Source organism: Mustela putorius, unplaced genomic scaffold, assembly GCF_011764305.1.
Source record: "Mustela putorius furo isolate JIRA1106 unplaced genomic scaffold, ASM1176430v1.1 tig00000867_pilon_pilon_pilon, whole genome shotgun sequence".
NCBI lineage: Eukaryota > Metazoa > Chordata > Mammalia > Carnivora > Mustelidae > Mustela > Mustela putorius.
In genome coordinates, this window is record NW_025421501.1 from 3768250 (window position 1) to 3781923 (window position 13674).

The 13674-nt window shown below is 42.7% G+C and overlaps 1 protein-coding gene across 2 annotated transcripts in view; it reads left to right on the forward strand.

Moving 5' to 3' along the window:
* The window catches only part of ITGAE (integrin subunit alpha E), a 64844-nt gene extending 51393 nt beyond the window's left edge, over window positions 1-13451 (forward strand). The window contains exons 23-31 of one of the 2 annotated variants that reach the window (XM_004781946.3): window positions 267-346; window positions 1032-1109; window positions 1589-1652; window positions 1740-1847; window positions 5107-5163; window positions 5465-5560; window positions 6688-6783; window positions 11516-11629; window positions 13150-13451. In XM_004781946.3, the coding sequence (XP_004782003.1) occupies window positions 267-346; window positions 1032-1109; window positions 1589-1652; window positions 1740-1847; window positions 5107-5163; window positions 5465-5560; window positions 6688-6783; window positions 11516-11629; window positions 13150-13245 (789 nt within the window). In that variant the 3' untranslated portion in view covers window positions 13246-13451. Of the gene's footprint in view, window positions 1-266; window positions 347-1031; window positions 1110-1588; window positions 1653-1739; window positions 1848-4035; window positions 5164-5464; window positions 5561-6687; window positions 6784-11515; window positions 11630-13149 lie in introns of those variants that run through there. The other variant, XR_006608246.1, reaches the window with a different exon arrangement.
* Window positions 13452-13674: the final 223 nt, after the last annotated feature.

Sequence of the window (13674 nt, forward strand, 5' to 3'; positions counted from 1 at the left end):
AATCCCTCATCTGCCACTGATGGTCTTTGTGCTGTGCTCTGAAATGGTTTCCTCAGCTGCGAAAGAGGAATAATGCTGTCTGCCCTGCTTACTCCATATTGACATTGTGTTGCTTATGTGGAATAATGGATGTGGAGGCATGCTGTGCTAAAAAATGTGAGGCATAATAATTGTTTCCCAGGTCAGTTTAGTTAGTAGAAAGCAGTTTGAATTGTGAGTGGTAGGGAGGAATCAGGTGACCTTTTCTTTTTCCTTTTTTTAAATAGGCAAACTTTTCAGTAGTTTGGCAGCTAGAGGAGAATGTCTTTCCCAACAGGACAGCCGATATCACTGTGACAGTCACCAAGTAAGTGGGCCCTATGTCCAGGCTGTGGCCCTGGAAAAAGTCTCCCTCCCATGTGCATGTGTAAGAGCTGTGGCTCTGTCACTGCCCAAGAAGAGCCTCAGTGAAGCCACAGAAGGAATCTGTGCTGCTGCAGTGACTTGGTTTTCCCTTATTATCAGAGTTGTTAATTTTTAAATGTCCTTTTTTATTGACACACAAAACAAAACTATGGTATAATCTAGTAAATGAGCCTTGGACAGAGGTTCTATTCCTGTCATTTCACTTGGAGAAGCCCCGCCATCTGCAGTATGGGTATAGTGGTGGGAAAGGGTTCTCAAACAGGGATGATTCTGTCCATCAGGGGCAATGCCTGAAAACATTTTTGGTTGCCACAACTTGTGGGGTGCGGGAATGCTTCTGGTATCTAGTGGATAGAGGCCAGGGATGCTGCTAAACATCACAGAGTATACAAGATGGTTTCTCACAAAAAATTATTTGGCCCAAAATGTCATTATTGTCAAGGTTGAGAAAACCTTTTTAAACCAATGTTTCTGCAACTGTGGTCTTCTAGCAAGTCTTCTGCACTCTAATTACTTATCTTCAAGCATCTTTTCTTATCTGACTTTCCCTGACCCCGAGAAGCCAAGGTATATAAGCAGCTGTGAACAAAGTGGATGAGCTGTGAACTGACATTCTTATTTCCTAGTTTCAATGACAGAAATTCTTCAGTCAAACAGAGCCACAGCCTTCAATTCAAGCATGCCTTCATCGCAGTTCTTCCGAAGTAAGTACTTCCAAGGGGCCAACACCTGCAGCTTTCAGGTGGTCAGAGTGGATGCAAGCATTCCCCATCTCGGACAGGAAGCTGCTTAAAATCCAGGCTCCCACTTATCGCTAAGGGATGAAGTTTGGTCCCAGAAACCCCATGGTAGTAATCAAGGAAGGAGCAGTACCAACTGGTCTTAATACTAAAGGTTACTGACATAATACTAAGGAGGGAAGAGAGGTGCTGTGGGATTGGGAAAGAAGGAAGGCGAAAAGTAAGGCCACCAAGGATTAACAATTAGACACAGAACCAGCCCAAATATACAGAATTCAAATATTTCTACCTGAACTGCCCTACCACCACTTTACATTTTGATATTCAGCTTTGATTCTTCTTAAGGATATGGTGCCCTCTGTCCTAGTGTATCCAACTGGTAGCATTCAACTCATTTGAAAGAAAGAGGCCTTGAGTCCTAACAAATATCCTCTCATTTGCAGACCTTCAGTGATGTACATGAACACAAGCCAGGGGCTTTCTGTCTACAAAGAATTCCTCTTCAATGTAAGTGCTTAATGCTTATTATTGCAAAGTTACAGGTGGCAAAACAACACCAGTTTTGATTTCCCATTCTCTGATTTTATTTTGTAGATACATGGGGAAAATCTCTTTGGAGCTGTATTCCAGCTGCAAATTTGTGTTCCAATCAAATTACAAGGTCTCCAGTTTATAAGAGTGAAGAACCTGACGAAGATTCAGGTACTTAGAAGTTTTTTTTTCTTTTGTTTTTTATCACAATCACCTCTCTTTCCAGAGTGACTGTGGATTCTTAAAGGTGTAAAACTAGAATTCTAGGAAAGGAGTAAAAACAAGTCTAGTTAACTTAGGAACACATTAGGAGTAAATTACCAGTCATGTTCACAAGAAATAGCAACCATTCGGTTCTTAAAACATTTCAGTTTTCCTTCCCTTGATGAAAAATAACCAAAAATTCAAACCTTTTTAAAACCCATGGACATATTTATTTTCCCTTTGAAAAACTGATAAATTCTGCTTCTTTGTAATTGACAAATAATTTTGATAAACAGGTACTTCTTGCCCTTCTCCCTATAAATTTACTATCTTTCCTCCCTCCAGTCTGTCCCTGTCTCTGCTTTGCTGCAGCTCCTTTGCTCTCAGTTGACTTCCCTTATGATACCCACAGCCATAGGCTCTGATCACTATGAAAGCTGAGGCCTTTGGCTTTCCTGAATTTTTTTTTTTGCTCAGGGTTTATGAAATGTCAAGGTTCAAAAATGAATATATGGAAAGGCATTTACAGAATGGAGTCTGTTGACAAAAAGAGGGCTTATATATTGTAATCATTTGTTCCCAGGTATAGTTTATTTTTAAAGAACATTTGTTAATTTCTAGAAACGTTTAGAATGGGAATTCCACCCTGCTCTGGGGATGGAGATTGAAAATAGCATCAGGGGCTTTAAGACCAGTGTCCTCTCAGTTTGGGCCAGTAAGGCACCTCTGGCTCATTTAAATAGACTGTGCTGGCAAAGCAAGTCAGTGGCAGAGCTGAAGTTCAGCATTGTCCTATAAAAATGCTGGATCTTTCTCTTCATTTGTTTCATGGCAGGGGTGTTACATTTAATCTTGAAGGTCATCTGTTTCAGAATCTTATCTGTTAGGTAATGGAGCCAGAGCACATTATTGTAAGGGTGATATTCACCCCAGCAGTTGTTGTTCTCCTTCCTCATTAGCCTATAGATCTCAAACTGGTAGTCACCTTCACCTGTAAATAGGTCCTCATCCATGGAAATGTCACAGAACACCACAATCCCATCCCGCTCCAACCGTGACAGTGTGTAGTCAATGATATTGACTTGCAATCCACGGGTGGGGATACTGCTTGTCTTCCCGTTAAGGGTGTAGTGGAGCTCTTTGAGGCTGGTTTTCTTTAAGAGCACGTTCCCCCAGTGTAAGTCTCGGTGCTCAAAGTGCAGTGATGCCTCTGCCACCGCGAGGGATGCCGTGATCTGGTGTAGGATGCTCTTTGCAGTAGCCATGGAGGACAACTTTGTTCTCATTTGTTCTAAGTCAGTCCCTCCAAACTCAAATTCCAGTACAATGAAGAGCTGGTCTTCCTCAAAAAAGTCAGGCCGGTCATTTGCAGACCCTTTAGTTGAGTTGTAATGGTCCCAGGCTTGGAGAAGCAAGGGAGGGTAAGATCCTTGAACACAGTGCACTGAGTTCAAACCAATAAAGCCTTCCGTACGGTTGCATACCTCATCAGACAAGAGGCTCAACTCTTTGGAGATGATTATCTCTGGCAGAATTTCCTCAAAAGTTTTTTGATGGGCTCCATTGACTAAATCTGGTCCTTCAATAGCAATGATTTTTAGGGCAACAGGTGTGTGATTAGCCACTGTTTGAAACACTTCTCCAAACACTCCTTCCCCAATCTTCTGACAGCACTCCAGTTTTTCTGTGGAAAGGCAATGACTAAAGGGGATAGGACCTTCCTGATTGCATTCCCCATAAACTTTCTCAGCATCAGATGCCTTTTTGTCTGTGACATGTAATGTCTTTAAGGGGGTTAGCAAATACATGGAAGAGCAGCGCCAAGGAGACAGAGCACTATTTGTTCTGTTCATAACAGGAGGGTTTGAATATTCGGATATGAGGGACTCAGAGAGAGAACTGGCAATGGTGTGGCTGCTGCATACTTCAGACACAGCAGTCACCATCTTCTTCTTGTGGAAACTGAAGGAAGCCCTGGCTTTGGTCCAAGAGCAGTCGTTCTGTAAATGAGTCAGGTCCTGGGTGAGGAATGAGTCTTTTTCCATCTTTTGGCTCTTCTTAAACTGGTGATAATGGAGAAGGGAGGTTTCTGCTGTTTCATGAAGTTTCCTTTTTCGCCTAGGCCCAGTTCTCTCAAACCTGTTGATTTCCCCAGGTACAATACAGCCCTTGCAACCATCTGCCTCCTCGTCCATCTGGGCAGCCCCTTGAGACCCAATCTCTTGACAGGAGTCCTGGTCTGTGGCCCTCTTCTTATCGATGCTTGATAAACCTGGCCTCTCCAACCTCTTCCCAGCCCATTCCCTTTCACAGCAAGACTCCCTCATATTCTTCCCATCTGCCGCAAACTCAGAATCTTCAGGGTTTCCAGAGTCCATAAGACTAAAGAGAGCTGACCTGAGGCTGGCGTGGGCTTGGTGGGCCAGTCTGGTGAACCTGCTTCCTCCCGCTGCTGCCTCCTGGAAGCCATGGAGGGATGTTGGGTCCGGGGAGGCTGCTGGGAGATGGAAGCCGCTCGGGACTTCGGAGGCCGCATCCAGAGAGGCGGAGGGGCCAGGGCCGGGAGAGGCCAGACTGTTGAACAGGGAGGCACTGGTGCCCAGCTCGCCGCCGTCCTCGGGCTGGTCGCACGTACTGAGGTCCGGGCTGAGGCGGCCTGGGTTGCCCTTAGGAAAGGGCGGCGGTCCAAGCGGGCCGCAGGGGGTGCTGCACTTTTGCGGAGGCCGAGCTCGCAGCCTCAGGCGTCGTGGAGTCACGATCAGACTCGGCCAGTCCTTGGAGGCTTGGCCGCCAGGGCGCCTCCGCCGCTGACTTACCGGAACGTCGAGGAAGTCAGGGTCGTCGGGATCGTCGGAAGCGATAGACCCCGAGGGACCGTCGCTGCTACTACTGCTGCTGCTGAAAAAACGCTTCCGGTCTTGCGGCGGGAACCACTGCGCGACTGCCCGGTCCGGCCGCCGCCGCGGCCTCCCGCCGCCCACAGCTCCATACGTTCGGAAGAGGCGATTCCCGAGTCGCTGGCGTGACGCCGCCATGGTCGGCACCCGCCCGGAGATTCAAATGCAAACACCGCGAGACTTCCTTAAGACAGACGCACGGGCGGGCCTGACTGCTGGGTCCTAGCGCCCGGCCGTGAGCATGCGCATCACAACGGGTCCCGCGGGAGGTGGCGGGTGACTGGCAATTTGGCATCTTCTTATCCGTACTATCATGGCTCTCGTTTCAGGCCAACACTAAGTGCAACTCCAGTCTGGAGAAAGAATGTGGGAAAGACCCCGTTTGGGTGAGCGCGGCCTTCCCGAGAGCTTAGGGAGGGAGGAGGGCTTGAAGCGGGTGACGTGAGCGGCGCGGGGCTGCTGCTGCTGAAAGCGAATGCAGGGTGGCCTCCAGGCTCTCCTTAGCTTCTTCTCTGGGTCATGTCAGCCACGGTTGCGGCTTTGCTTGAGCCAAGGTGAGCAAGGGGAGCGCTGAACCTGTTCGCACCTCTATTCTGGAACTTGAACGTCCTCTGCGTACTGTTAGGTTTTCTGCCTTTTCACGCAAAAGGGGATAGTGCTTAACTGTAATCAGAGTTTCCTTTTCAGTATGTGGACCAATGGTATTCAGTGAACTGCACCATCACTTCAAATAAAGAAAATGTAACAGTGGCTGCAGAGCTCTCCTTGAATCAGTCTCAGCAGGTACTTGAGATGGCGAATGCTTCAGATTTGATTGTTCTGCTGCTCATGTGCATCGGCTCTCTGTCCGAGAAAAGTTAATAGCATCTCAAATGTAACATGTCCAAAACAGGTGTCTCGATTCACCTTTTGCCCCAATCTGTTCTTTACACAGTTACTTGGGGTAATATACTAGGGTAAGTGACTGTAGTTACTTAACTTAGGAGATAGCTGTGACTCCTTCCTTTCTTACATCCCCACATCTATTCCAGCCCCAAGCCCCATCATTCCACCTCCAAAAGATGTTATAAATCCATTCACTTCTCTCCATCTCCACTGCTACTGTTGTAGTTCAGGCCACCATCTCTTGCCCAGGCCGTTGCAGTAAGCTGTTTTTTCCTCCTGTCTCTGCTCTTGCCACGCCTTCTACAAATCTTTATTCACATAACAGCTATTTTAAGTAAACATTGTGCCATGGCTCTGAAAACAAAAAAGTTACATTTGAAGGCACCCCAAGTAAAACACATATTTTTTCAATGGCCTGCAAGGCACTGCATGATCTAGTCTCTGCTTCTTCAACTTTATCTCCTAGTACTCGGCTCTTTCCCACTTTGTATACTCCAGCTATTCTGTCCTTTCTGTTTCTCCAATATTATTCTGGCCACAGGATCTTTGCCTCTGCTCTCCCTTCTCCCACTGTTCTTCCCCCGTATCTTCATGTGCATGGTTTCTTATATTTAGCTCCGATGTTACCTTCTTAGAGAGGCATTTCCTGGTCACTCATTCTAAAGTGGGCATTAGGATGAAGTTTAACTCCTCACAGTGATCCAGGTAAGAATGATGATATCTGAACTGAAGGAGTAGCAATGAAGAATGGAGAAAAGGGACAGACGTGAGGAAAGAAAAAAAAAAAAAGAATTGTCAAGAACTGAATTGGGGCTGGTGAGTGAGGCTGTGACATGAGGTAAAGTGTATAGGAAAAGAAATTGGGGAATGATTGTAGGTTTCTTGCTTTGGTAACTTTGTGATTGCCAAGACAGCTAACTAGACAAAGGAATACAGGAGAAGGAACACGTTTAAAGGAAAAGATACTGTTCAAAAAAAGTAAGTCTATGTCTAAAATATGTTTTTATCTACCCTCCATCTCACAGTTACCAAGAGGTGTAAATGAACTGCAGATCCTTGGTGAAATCTATTTCAACAAATCTCTATATGAGGGGCTGAATGCAGAGAACCACAGAACTGAGGTAATCCCTGGCTATTTTCTGGTTTTCTGAGCAGTGTTCTGGGGAAAACTATGCCTAGCCTTCGAGTCTCTGTACAGGTAGCTCTTCCTGTTTTCAGTCTTGCCACCTCTGATTTTGACTCTACCACCATCTGCCTCTGGAACCTTGAATTAGTCAGCTTCTGCCTCAGTGTTTCCATCTTTGAAATGGCAATTGAATAAGAGGACTAAGCCAAAATAACTATGCTCTAATCAACAGCTATGTGTACTTTGATTTGAAAAATATATCTTTAAAATATGCTAAGTGAGAAATTATTATCTTTTGTATACATTGACAGCCTTCCTAGTGTACAGTGTCAGTGTTTATATTAACCAGTTACTCAGGAATGTGTAATTCTTTTATAAATTTTAAATAGGAGAACTCTTGGGATTTCTTTTGCAAAAGTGTGACCACAAATCACACTTTGATGTCTGTGACTGTGAGCTAAATAATCTTGTTCACACTTAAACTAGATGTGGTTAATTGTCAGCTGGCAGCAGTGACTAACTTGAGAGATAATCCATCTGTGGGCTCGTTGGTCAGGCATGATTATTACTGGAGGGAATGTCAAGAGAGTGACATTGGATTTCTAAATATTAGATCCTCTGATTTCTTTTCTGGAAGAGGAAAAAGGAACAATTCTCCAGACATGTCAGAAATAACATTTCCTTTTTATTTTTAAGTATTTCTAATACAGAAAATTATATGGAGGAAAGAATCGCTCCATTATCCCACTGCCCAGTTTAAAAAAAACAAACAAACCAGCAAGAAAATCCAAGCCTCACAGAAAAATATCAAATGTAAAATAATGGTTCCTCACCCCACCATGTCCCTAATTTCTTCACAAAGAGTGTTACGATTAACAGTTTCGTATATGCACATATTTATAAATAATTTATTTACCTCTCTTAGTGATGCATTTATTTCTGTACATAGATTCCCAATAATTATTTTCCTTCCTTTAAATTCAGCATCCTAAGCAAAGTATTAAGTTGTTACTGACAATAAGCACATAAGGTAGCGTGAACCTATGAGTATAAATAGCTATGTATCCAAGTGCATTTTATCTGCAAGTAAGGGAAGACTTCCACTAATGTACCATAAAGGCATCTGTTATTTGTCTGGTCAAGGACCTGGCTCCTTTGGATCTTGTGCCCTACCATCTGTGTTGGTGCCACCTTCCCTTGTAGCCAGCACAAAGATGCCACCTTTCCCAGTGCTGTTTCTTCATATGGCAGGATACAAAGTAGGAAGCAAGAGATCAGTAGATGCAAAAGGAATTTTTCTAAGTGTGTCTTCCCTTTTCAGGGAGGGAAATTTTCCTAAAAACTCCCAGGAACTATTTCTATACATCTTTTCAGTGAGAACTGGCTCTGATGTCAGTCACTGGCAAAGGGGAATAGCTCTGTCATGATTAGCTTAGACCAGTGATGATTTCTGAATAGAAATTAAAAGGAGAGAATGGTTGTTGGGTAGACCACATCAGTGTTTGACTACAAGCACTAGTATTCTGTGTCCTGTTTCTCTCTCCATCTTAACCAGGGTAGCTTTATGTCAAATTTGGAACTTGTGGGTTTAGAAGAGGAAAGGGGGAAGAGACTTTGAGAAAGAGGAGCATTTCTTCTACTGAAATCTGTCCCGTTACATCACTATGACCTTGGGACTTGTTTCATTACATTCCTAAACCCAGATTCTCAAGTCCTTCCCCACTGCCCTCCACTTCACTCTTCCATAGAAGAAAAACCAGCTTTCTTCTTTTTCTTCCTCCCTCTCTGTTGCTTTGCTCCCTCCCTATTTGCAAGGCCCAGAACTTACTCCTATTAACCTCAGCTACATGTGAATTACATAGTTACCTGGAGGGTCAACTATAGGAAGTAACCGGCATTTATAACTTAATTGGAAGAGGCTTTAAAGGTGAATTTGTTCAGGGGTACCTGAGTGGTTGAGTTAGTTGAGCATTCAGCTCTTGGTTTCAGCTCAGGTCATGATCTCAGGGTCAAGGGATGGCACCCCTCATCAGTCTCTGTGCTCAGCACAGAGTCCACTAAAGATTCTCTCCCTCTTCCTCTGCCTTTCCCTGCTTGCATAAGTGCATACTTGAACACGCACAGAAATAAAAAAAATCTTAAAGGTAAATTTGTCCACCTTTCCAACTCATGTAGAAATGATCGCCAAAGGCCTCCTGACCTTGGTGCCTAAACATGTGCATGAAAGGAGCTCAGTGTTTTGGGCAGGCAGAGAAGTCTTGGTGGCCCTCTGGCCCCACTTAAGTCCTGGGAAGCTCTGGCCATGGGAAGGCCATAACTGAGTCTCACTTGGGAAGCAGTGTCCCCTGAGCTTTTCAGGTGAGTCCTGTTAATGAGAAGAGGGCTTAGACTCCTAAAATTAAGACAGCCTTTAGACAACAATGCTGGGAGTTGGCTTCTGATAGAAGAACTCTGTAAGTATATCTGACTCTTGAACAACACGAGGGTTAGTGGTGTCAACTCCCCTCATAGTCAAAAACCCATGTATAACTTTTAACTCCCCCAGAACTTTACTAATAGGATACTGTGAACCAGAAGCCTTATTATATTAAATACTCTGTTCTTATAATAAAGTAAGCTAGAGAAAAGAAAATGTTAAGAAAATCATAAAAGATACATTTACAGTACTGTGTTTATCCAAAAAAATCTGCATATAAGCAGACCTATACAGTTCAAACCCGTGTTGTCGAAGGGTCAGCTGGAGTGTACATGGGGGCCCTTTTGCATTTATTATCATGTCTTTGAGGTAACATACACTTTAGTTTGGTGACGAGCAGACCAGTGTCTCTGTGATATATTTCATGTGGGATTTGTGCAAGGTCAAAAGAGCTGTCAGAACAGAGTTGAAAAGGACATAGAGATTATTTGAAATCAGTCATCATTTTGAAGAAGAGCTTGGGGCTCAAGGACACAGAGTGGCATAGCTGGTGTAGAACTGATTTTCTATCTTTCAGTGTCCTCTAAAACCTAGAGATTGTAATTCTCTGAGACTTCTGTTAAAACTGTCAAAGAATCCTTAACAGATCTCCTGACAGAACAAAATAATTGGAAGTATTTTGTTCCTTAGATAATTTTATTGTGCTGTTGTTGGTGTGTTTTTTCCATCCAGTGTTTGTTCCCTTTGCTTTTCCTGGATTCTTTTCGTGTACCTAGTTCAGAGATTCTTTCGTCAGCCATGCCAGTCTACTAATGAGCTCATCAAAGGCATTCATCATTTCTCTTACAGTGTTTTTTTAAAAAATCTCTAGTATATCTTTTGGTTCTTTTCTTTCCTTTTTTCTTTCTGTCTGTCTTTCTGTCTTGTTCTTTCCTGGGGTTTCCATCGCTGCTTAATTACCTCTCTGTTCTTTGTCTTTGTTCTTACGTGCGGTCTACTTTATCCATTAGAGCCCTTACCATATTAATCATAGTCGTTTTAAATTTCAGGTCCGATAATTCAAATATCCTTTCTCTGTCTGGCTTTGATGCTTGCTTTGTGTCTTCAAATTGTATTTTTTGTATGTTTTATAATTTTTTTCTTTTCTTTTTTTTTCTGATAATTTTTTCTTGATAGCTGGACATGATGTACCAGGTAAAAAGAACTGCTGTAAATAGGTCTTTACTAATGTGGTGAGGTGTGGGGAGGGGAAGTGCTCTACTATTCTATGATTAGGTTTCAGTCTTTTAGTGAACCTATGCCTCTGGGCTGTGAACTTCACAAGTATTTCTCATTTTTTTTCAACCCCCTTAGATGGGACAGGAGGATCCCTAGAATGGGCTTGAGTTGGGTATTTCCCTTACCCCAGGTTAGTTAGGCCCTGGTAATACCTTAGCAGGTTAGGCTCTAATTAACTAGTTTCCCCTGAGGGTAGGCCAGACAGAGTGCTCTGGCCTATTTCAAAATGATTCCTTTTCTTCTCCCCTTGCCAGAAGCACAAAGGGATTTTTCTTTTTTTTTTTCTTTTCTTCTATTTTTTTTTTTTTTTAAGATTTTATTTATTTATTTGACAGAGAGAAATCACAACTAGATGGAGAGGCAGGCATAGAGAGAGGAGGAAGCAGGCCCCTGCTGAGCAGAGAGCCTGATACGGGACTCGATCCCAGGACCCTGAGATCATGACCCCAGCCGAAGGCAGCGGCTCAACCCACTGAGCCACCCAGGCACCCCAGGGATTTTTCTCCAGTATTTACTGTAGGAACCTGGTAAAGCTCCTGGAAGAAAGCCTTATAGTATTGTGGGGGCTCCATTATGACTGGGTTCCCTTGGGTTTTTAACTCTGAGAGTTGTCAGTATTGAGCTTCTTATAATTCATTGATTACAGATCAGATTTTCATACACCAGCACTGGGAAGACTCTACTCCCTATATTTGTCTTTCTCCCTTACCAGTCTTAGAGGCAGCAGTTTGCCAAGTGTCTTCCCTCTCTTAGAAACTCAAGAGTTGTTGATTTTTCAGTCTGTTCAGCTTTGTACTTGTTAGTATGGGGTGGTGCCCATCATGCACTCCACATGCAGGATCAGAAACTGGAAGTCTCTTTAGATAATTTTAGATGATGCAATCAAGAAATGTTTAGCTTTTCGTTTTACTGTCAGCCTCGGTCAATATACAGAATGTTGCCAAGTTCTATTTTGTTCCTTAAAATAACATGTAGAGTTTTATTCTCATCTCCTTTAGCAGACTTATTGGATGATCTCCTTGTCTTGTTCCAGATCACAGTCATCTTCCTGAAAGAGGAGCGTTATTTGCCTGTCTTCGTTATCATTATTATAAGCAGTGGTTGTGGCCTTCTGGCTTTGACTCTGATTATAATCATCCTATTCCAGGTCAGTTCTACTCGTGTGAAATATCAGAGTACAGAGAGATTTTCTTAAAACAGATACGATCATTACCCTACTTAAATCCTTTACTTTCCTTCCCCTGTTTTAACATTCAAACTTTTTTGCTGCTTTCATGACTCTCACTCTGTGGCCTCTGCCCCTCTCCACCCTTAAGTCTCACTTTTTCCTCTGAACACATGGAACAGTAAGTTTGTGTTTCTGTGCTTGCTGTCTATACTGCTATCCCTCCACACCAATGCCTTTCCCCACTTTTCCACCTTGTTCACACTCTTCCTTAAATCTCAGCCCAGAGATTCCTCAGTCTCTAAGCTGAGTTATATGCTTTTCCTGTGAACATGCTGTTTTCTGGAAACCCTTCCAAGTGGCAGGCATCACACTGTATTTTAATTATTTTTGTTCCTACTAGGTTGTGAGTTTTTTTTTTTTTAAGACTTTTTTATTTTTAAGCAATCTTTACACCCAGCATGAGGCTCAAACTTACAGCCCTGAGATCGAGAGTCACTAAGCCAGCCAAGTGCTCCTAGACTGTGAGTTTCTTGATGTAGGAGGCCATACTATCCATAGTAGGCTGCATATTTTTACGTAAATAAGATGCATTACAGCCAAAACTATAATACTTCTAGAATTAGTTAAGTTAAAAAGGTTAAGGAGTTTGGAGACATAAGAGGAAAGTGATTTTTCACTTCTGACTGGAGAATGGGTACCAGAAAAGGCTTGTGGAAAGGCAGCATTTAAGATGGATCTTGTACAGATGTAGTGGAAAGAAGGGGTACATGTATCCCAATGTTCATAGCAGCAAGGTCCTCAATAGCTAAACTGTGGAAGGAGCCGAGATGTCCTTCAGCAGATGAATGGATAAAGAGGATATGGTCCATATATACATTGGAATATTATTCAGCCATCAGAAAGGATGAATACCTATCATTTACATCAACGTGGATGGAACTGAAGGGCGTCGTGCTAGGTAAAATAAGTCAGTCAGAGAAACGTAGTTATTGTATGGTTGCACTCATATGTGGAACATAGGAATAGTGAAGAGGACCATAGGGGAAGGGAGGGGAAAGTGAATGGGAAGAAATCAGAGAGGGAGACAAATGACGAGAGACTCTTGACTCCAGGAAACAAACTGAAGGTCACAGAAGGGAGGAGGTGGGGGGTGGGGTAACTGAGTGATGGGCATTAAGGAGGGGACCTGCTGTGATGAGCCCTGGGTATTATATGCCCCTAATGAATCACGGAACACTACATCAAGAACTAATGATGTACTATATGTTAGTTAACTGAATTTAAATTAAAAAATTTTTTAAAAATATAATAGTTCCTGATTTAAAGGAAAAAAAGAAAAAAATACCAGATCCTGAAGGATCACATAATCAGGGAGAGATTCAGAGGAGGCATGAAAAGCAGAGGAGTATAGGAGCTATTTTGGCAACAACTAGATAATGGTTTTCTGAAACAAGTGGGTATCTTAGGTCTGTAATGGGACTTCCCCTTGTTTGTTTTAGTGTGGCTTTTTTAAAAGAAAATACCAAAACCTGAACTTGGAGAACATAAGGAAGACTCAACTGAAATCAGAAAATCTGCTCACAGAAGACGATTAGGACCAGCTTCCTCATTTTTGGGGAAAGAACATCAACCAGTCTTCTGTCATTTTTTTTTTTTTAAGGATGATCTAGAGTAGAATCTAACAAATTGTTTGAGGAATATTGTTTTTTAACCATACATTGTACCAAAAGTGCTTGTATGTTTTGCAGAAAATAAACTTGGGAAATATCTAATATTAAATAAAATTAAACTGTTTTCTTTACAGACGTGCCTTTAATACAGAAATATACTTTGTGATTTTTTTCCCCAAGAGAAGGTATAGCAATTTCCAACCTTATTTGCCTAAGAATGCTTTTTCTTGGCATTTCTATTAATGTTTCCCAATGTGGTCTTCTACAAAGTACATCTTGGGGGACAGTGGTCAGAAGCTTTTCCTAGTCTAGCATTTTCAAGATCCTAAGATGTTGTCTATTATTTCAAATCAG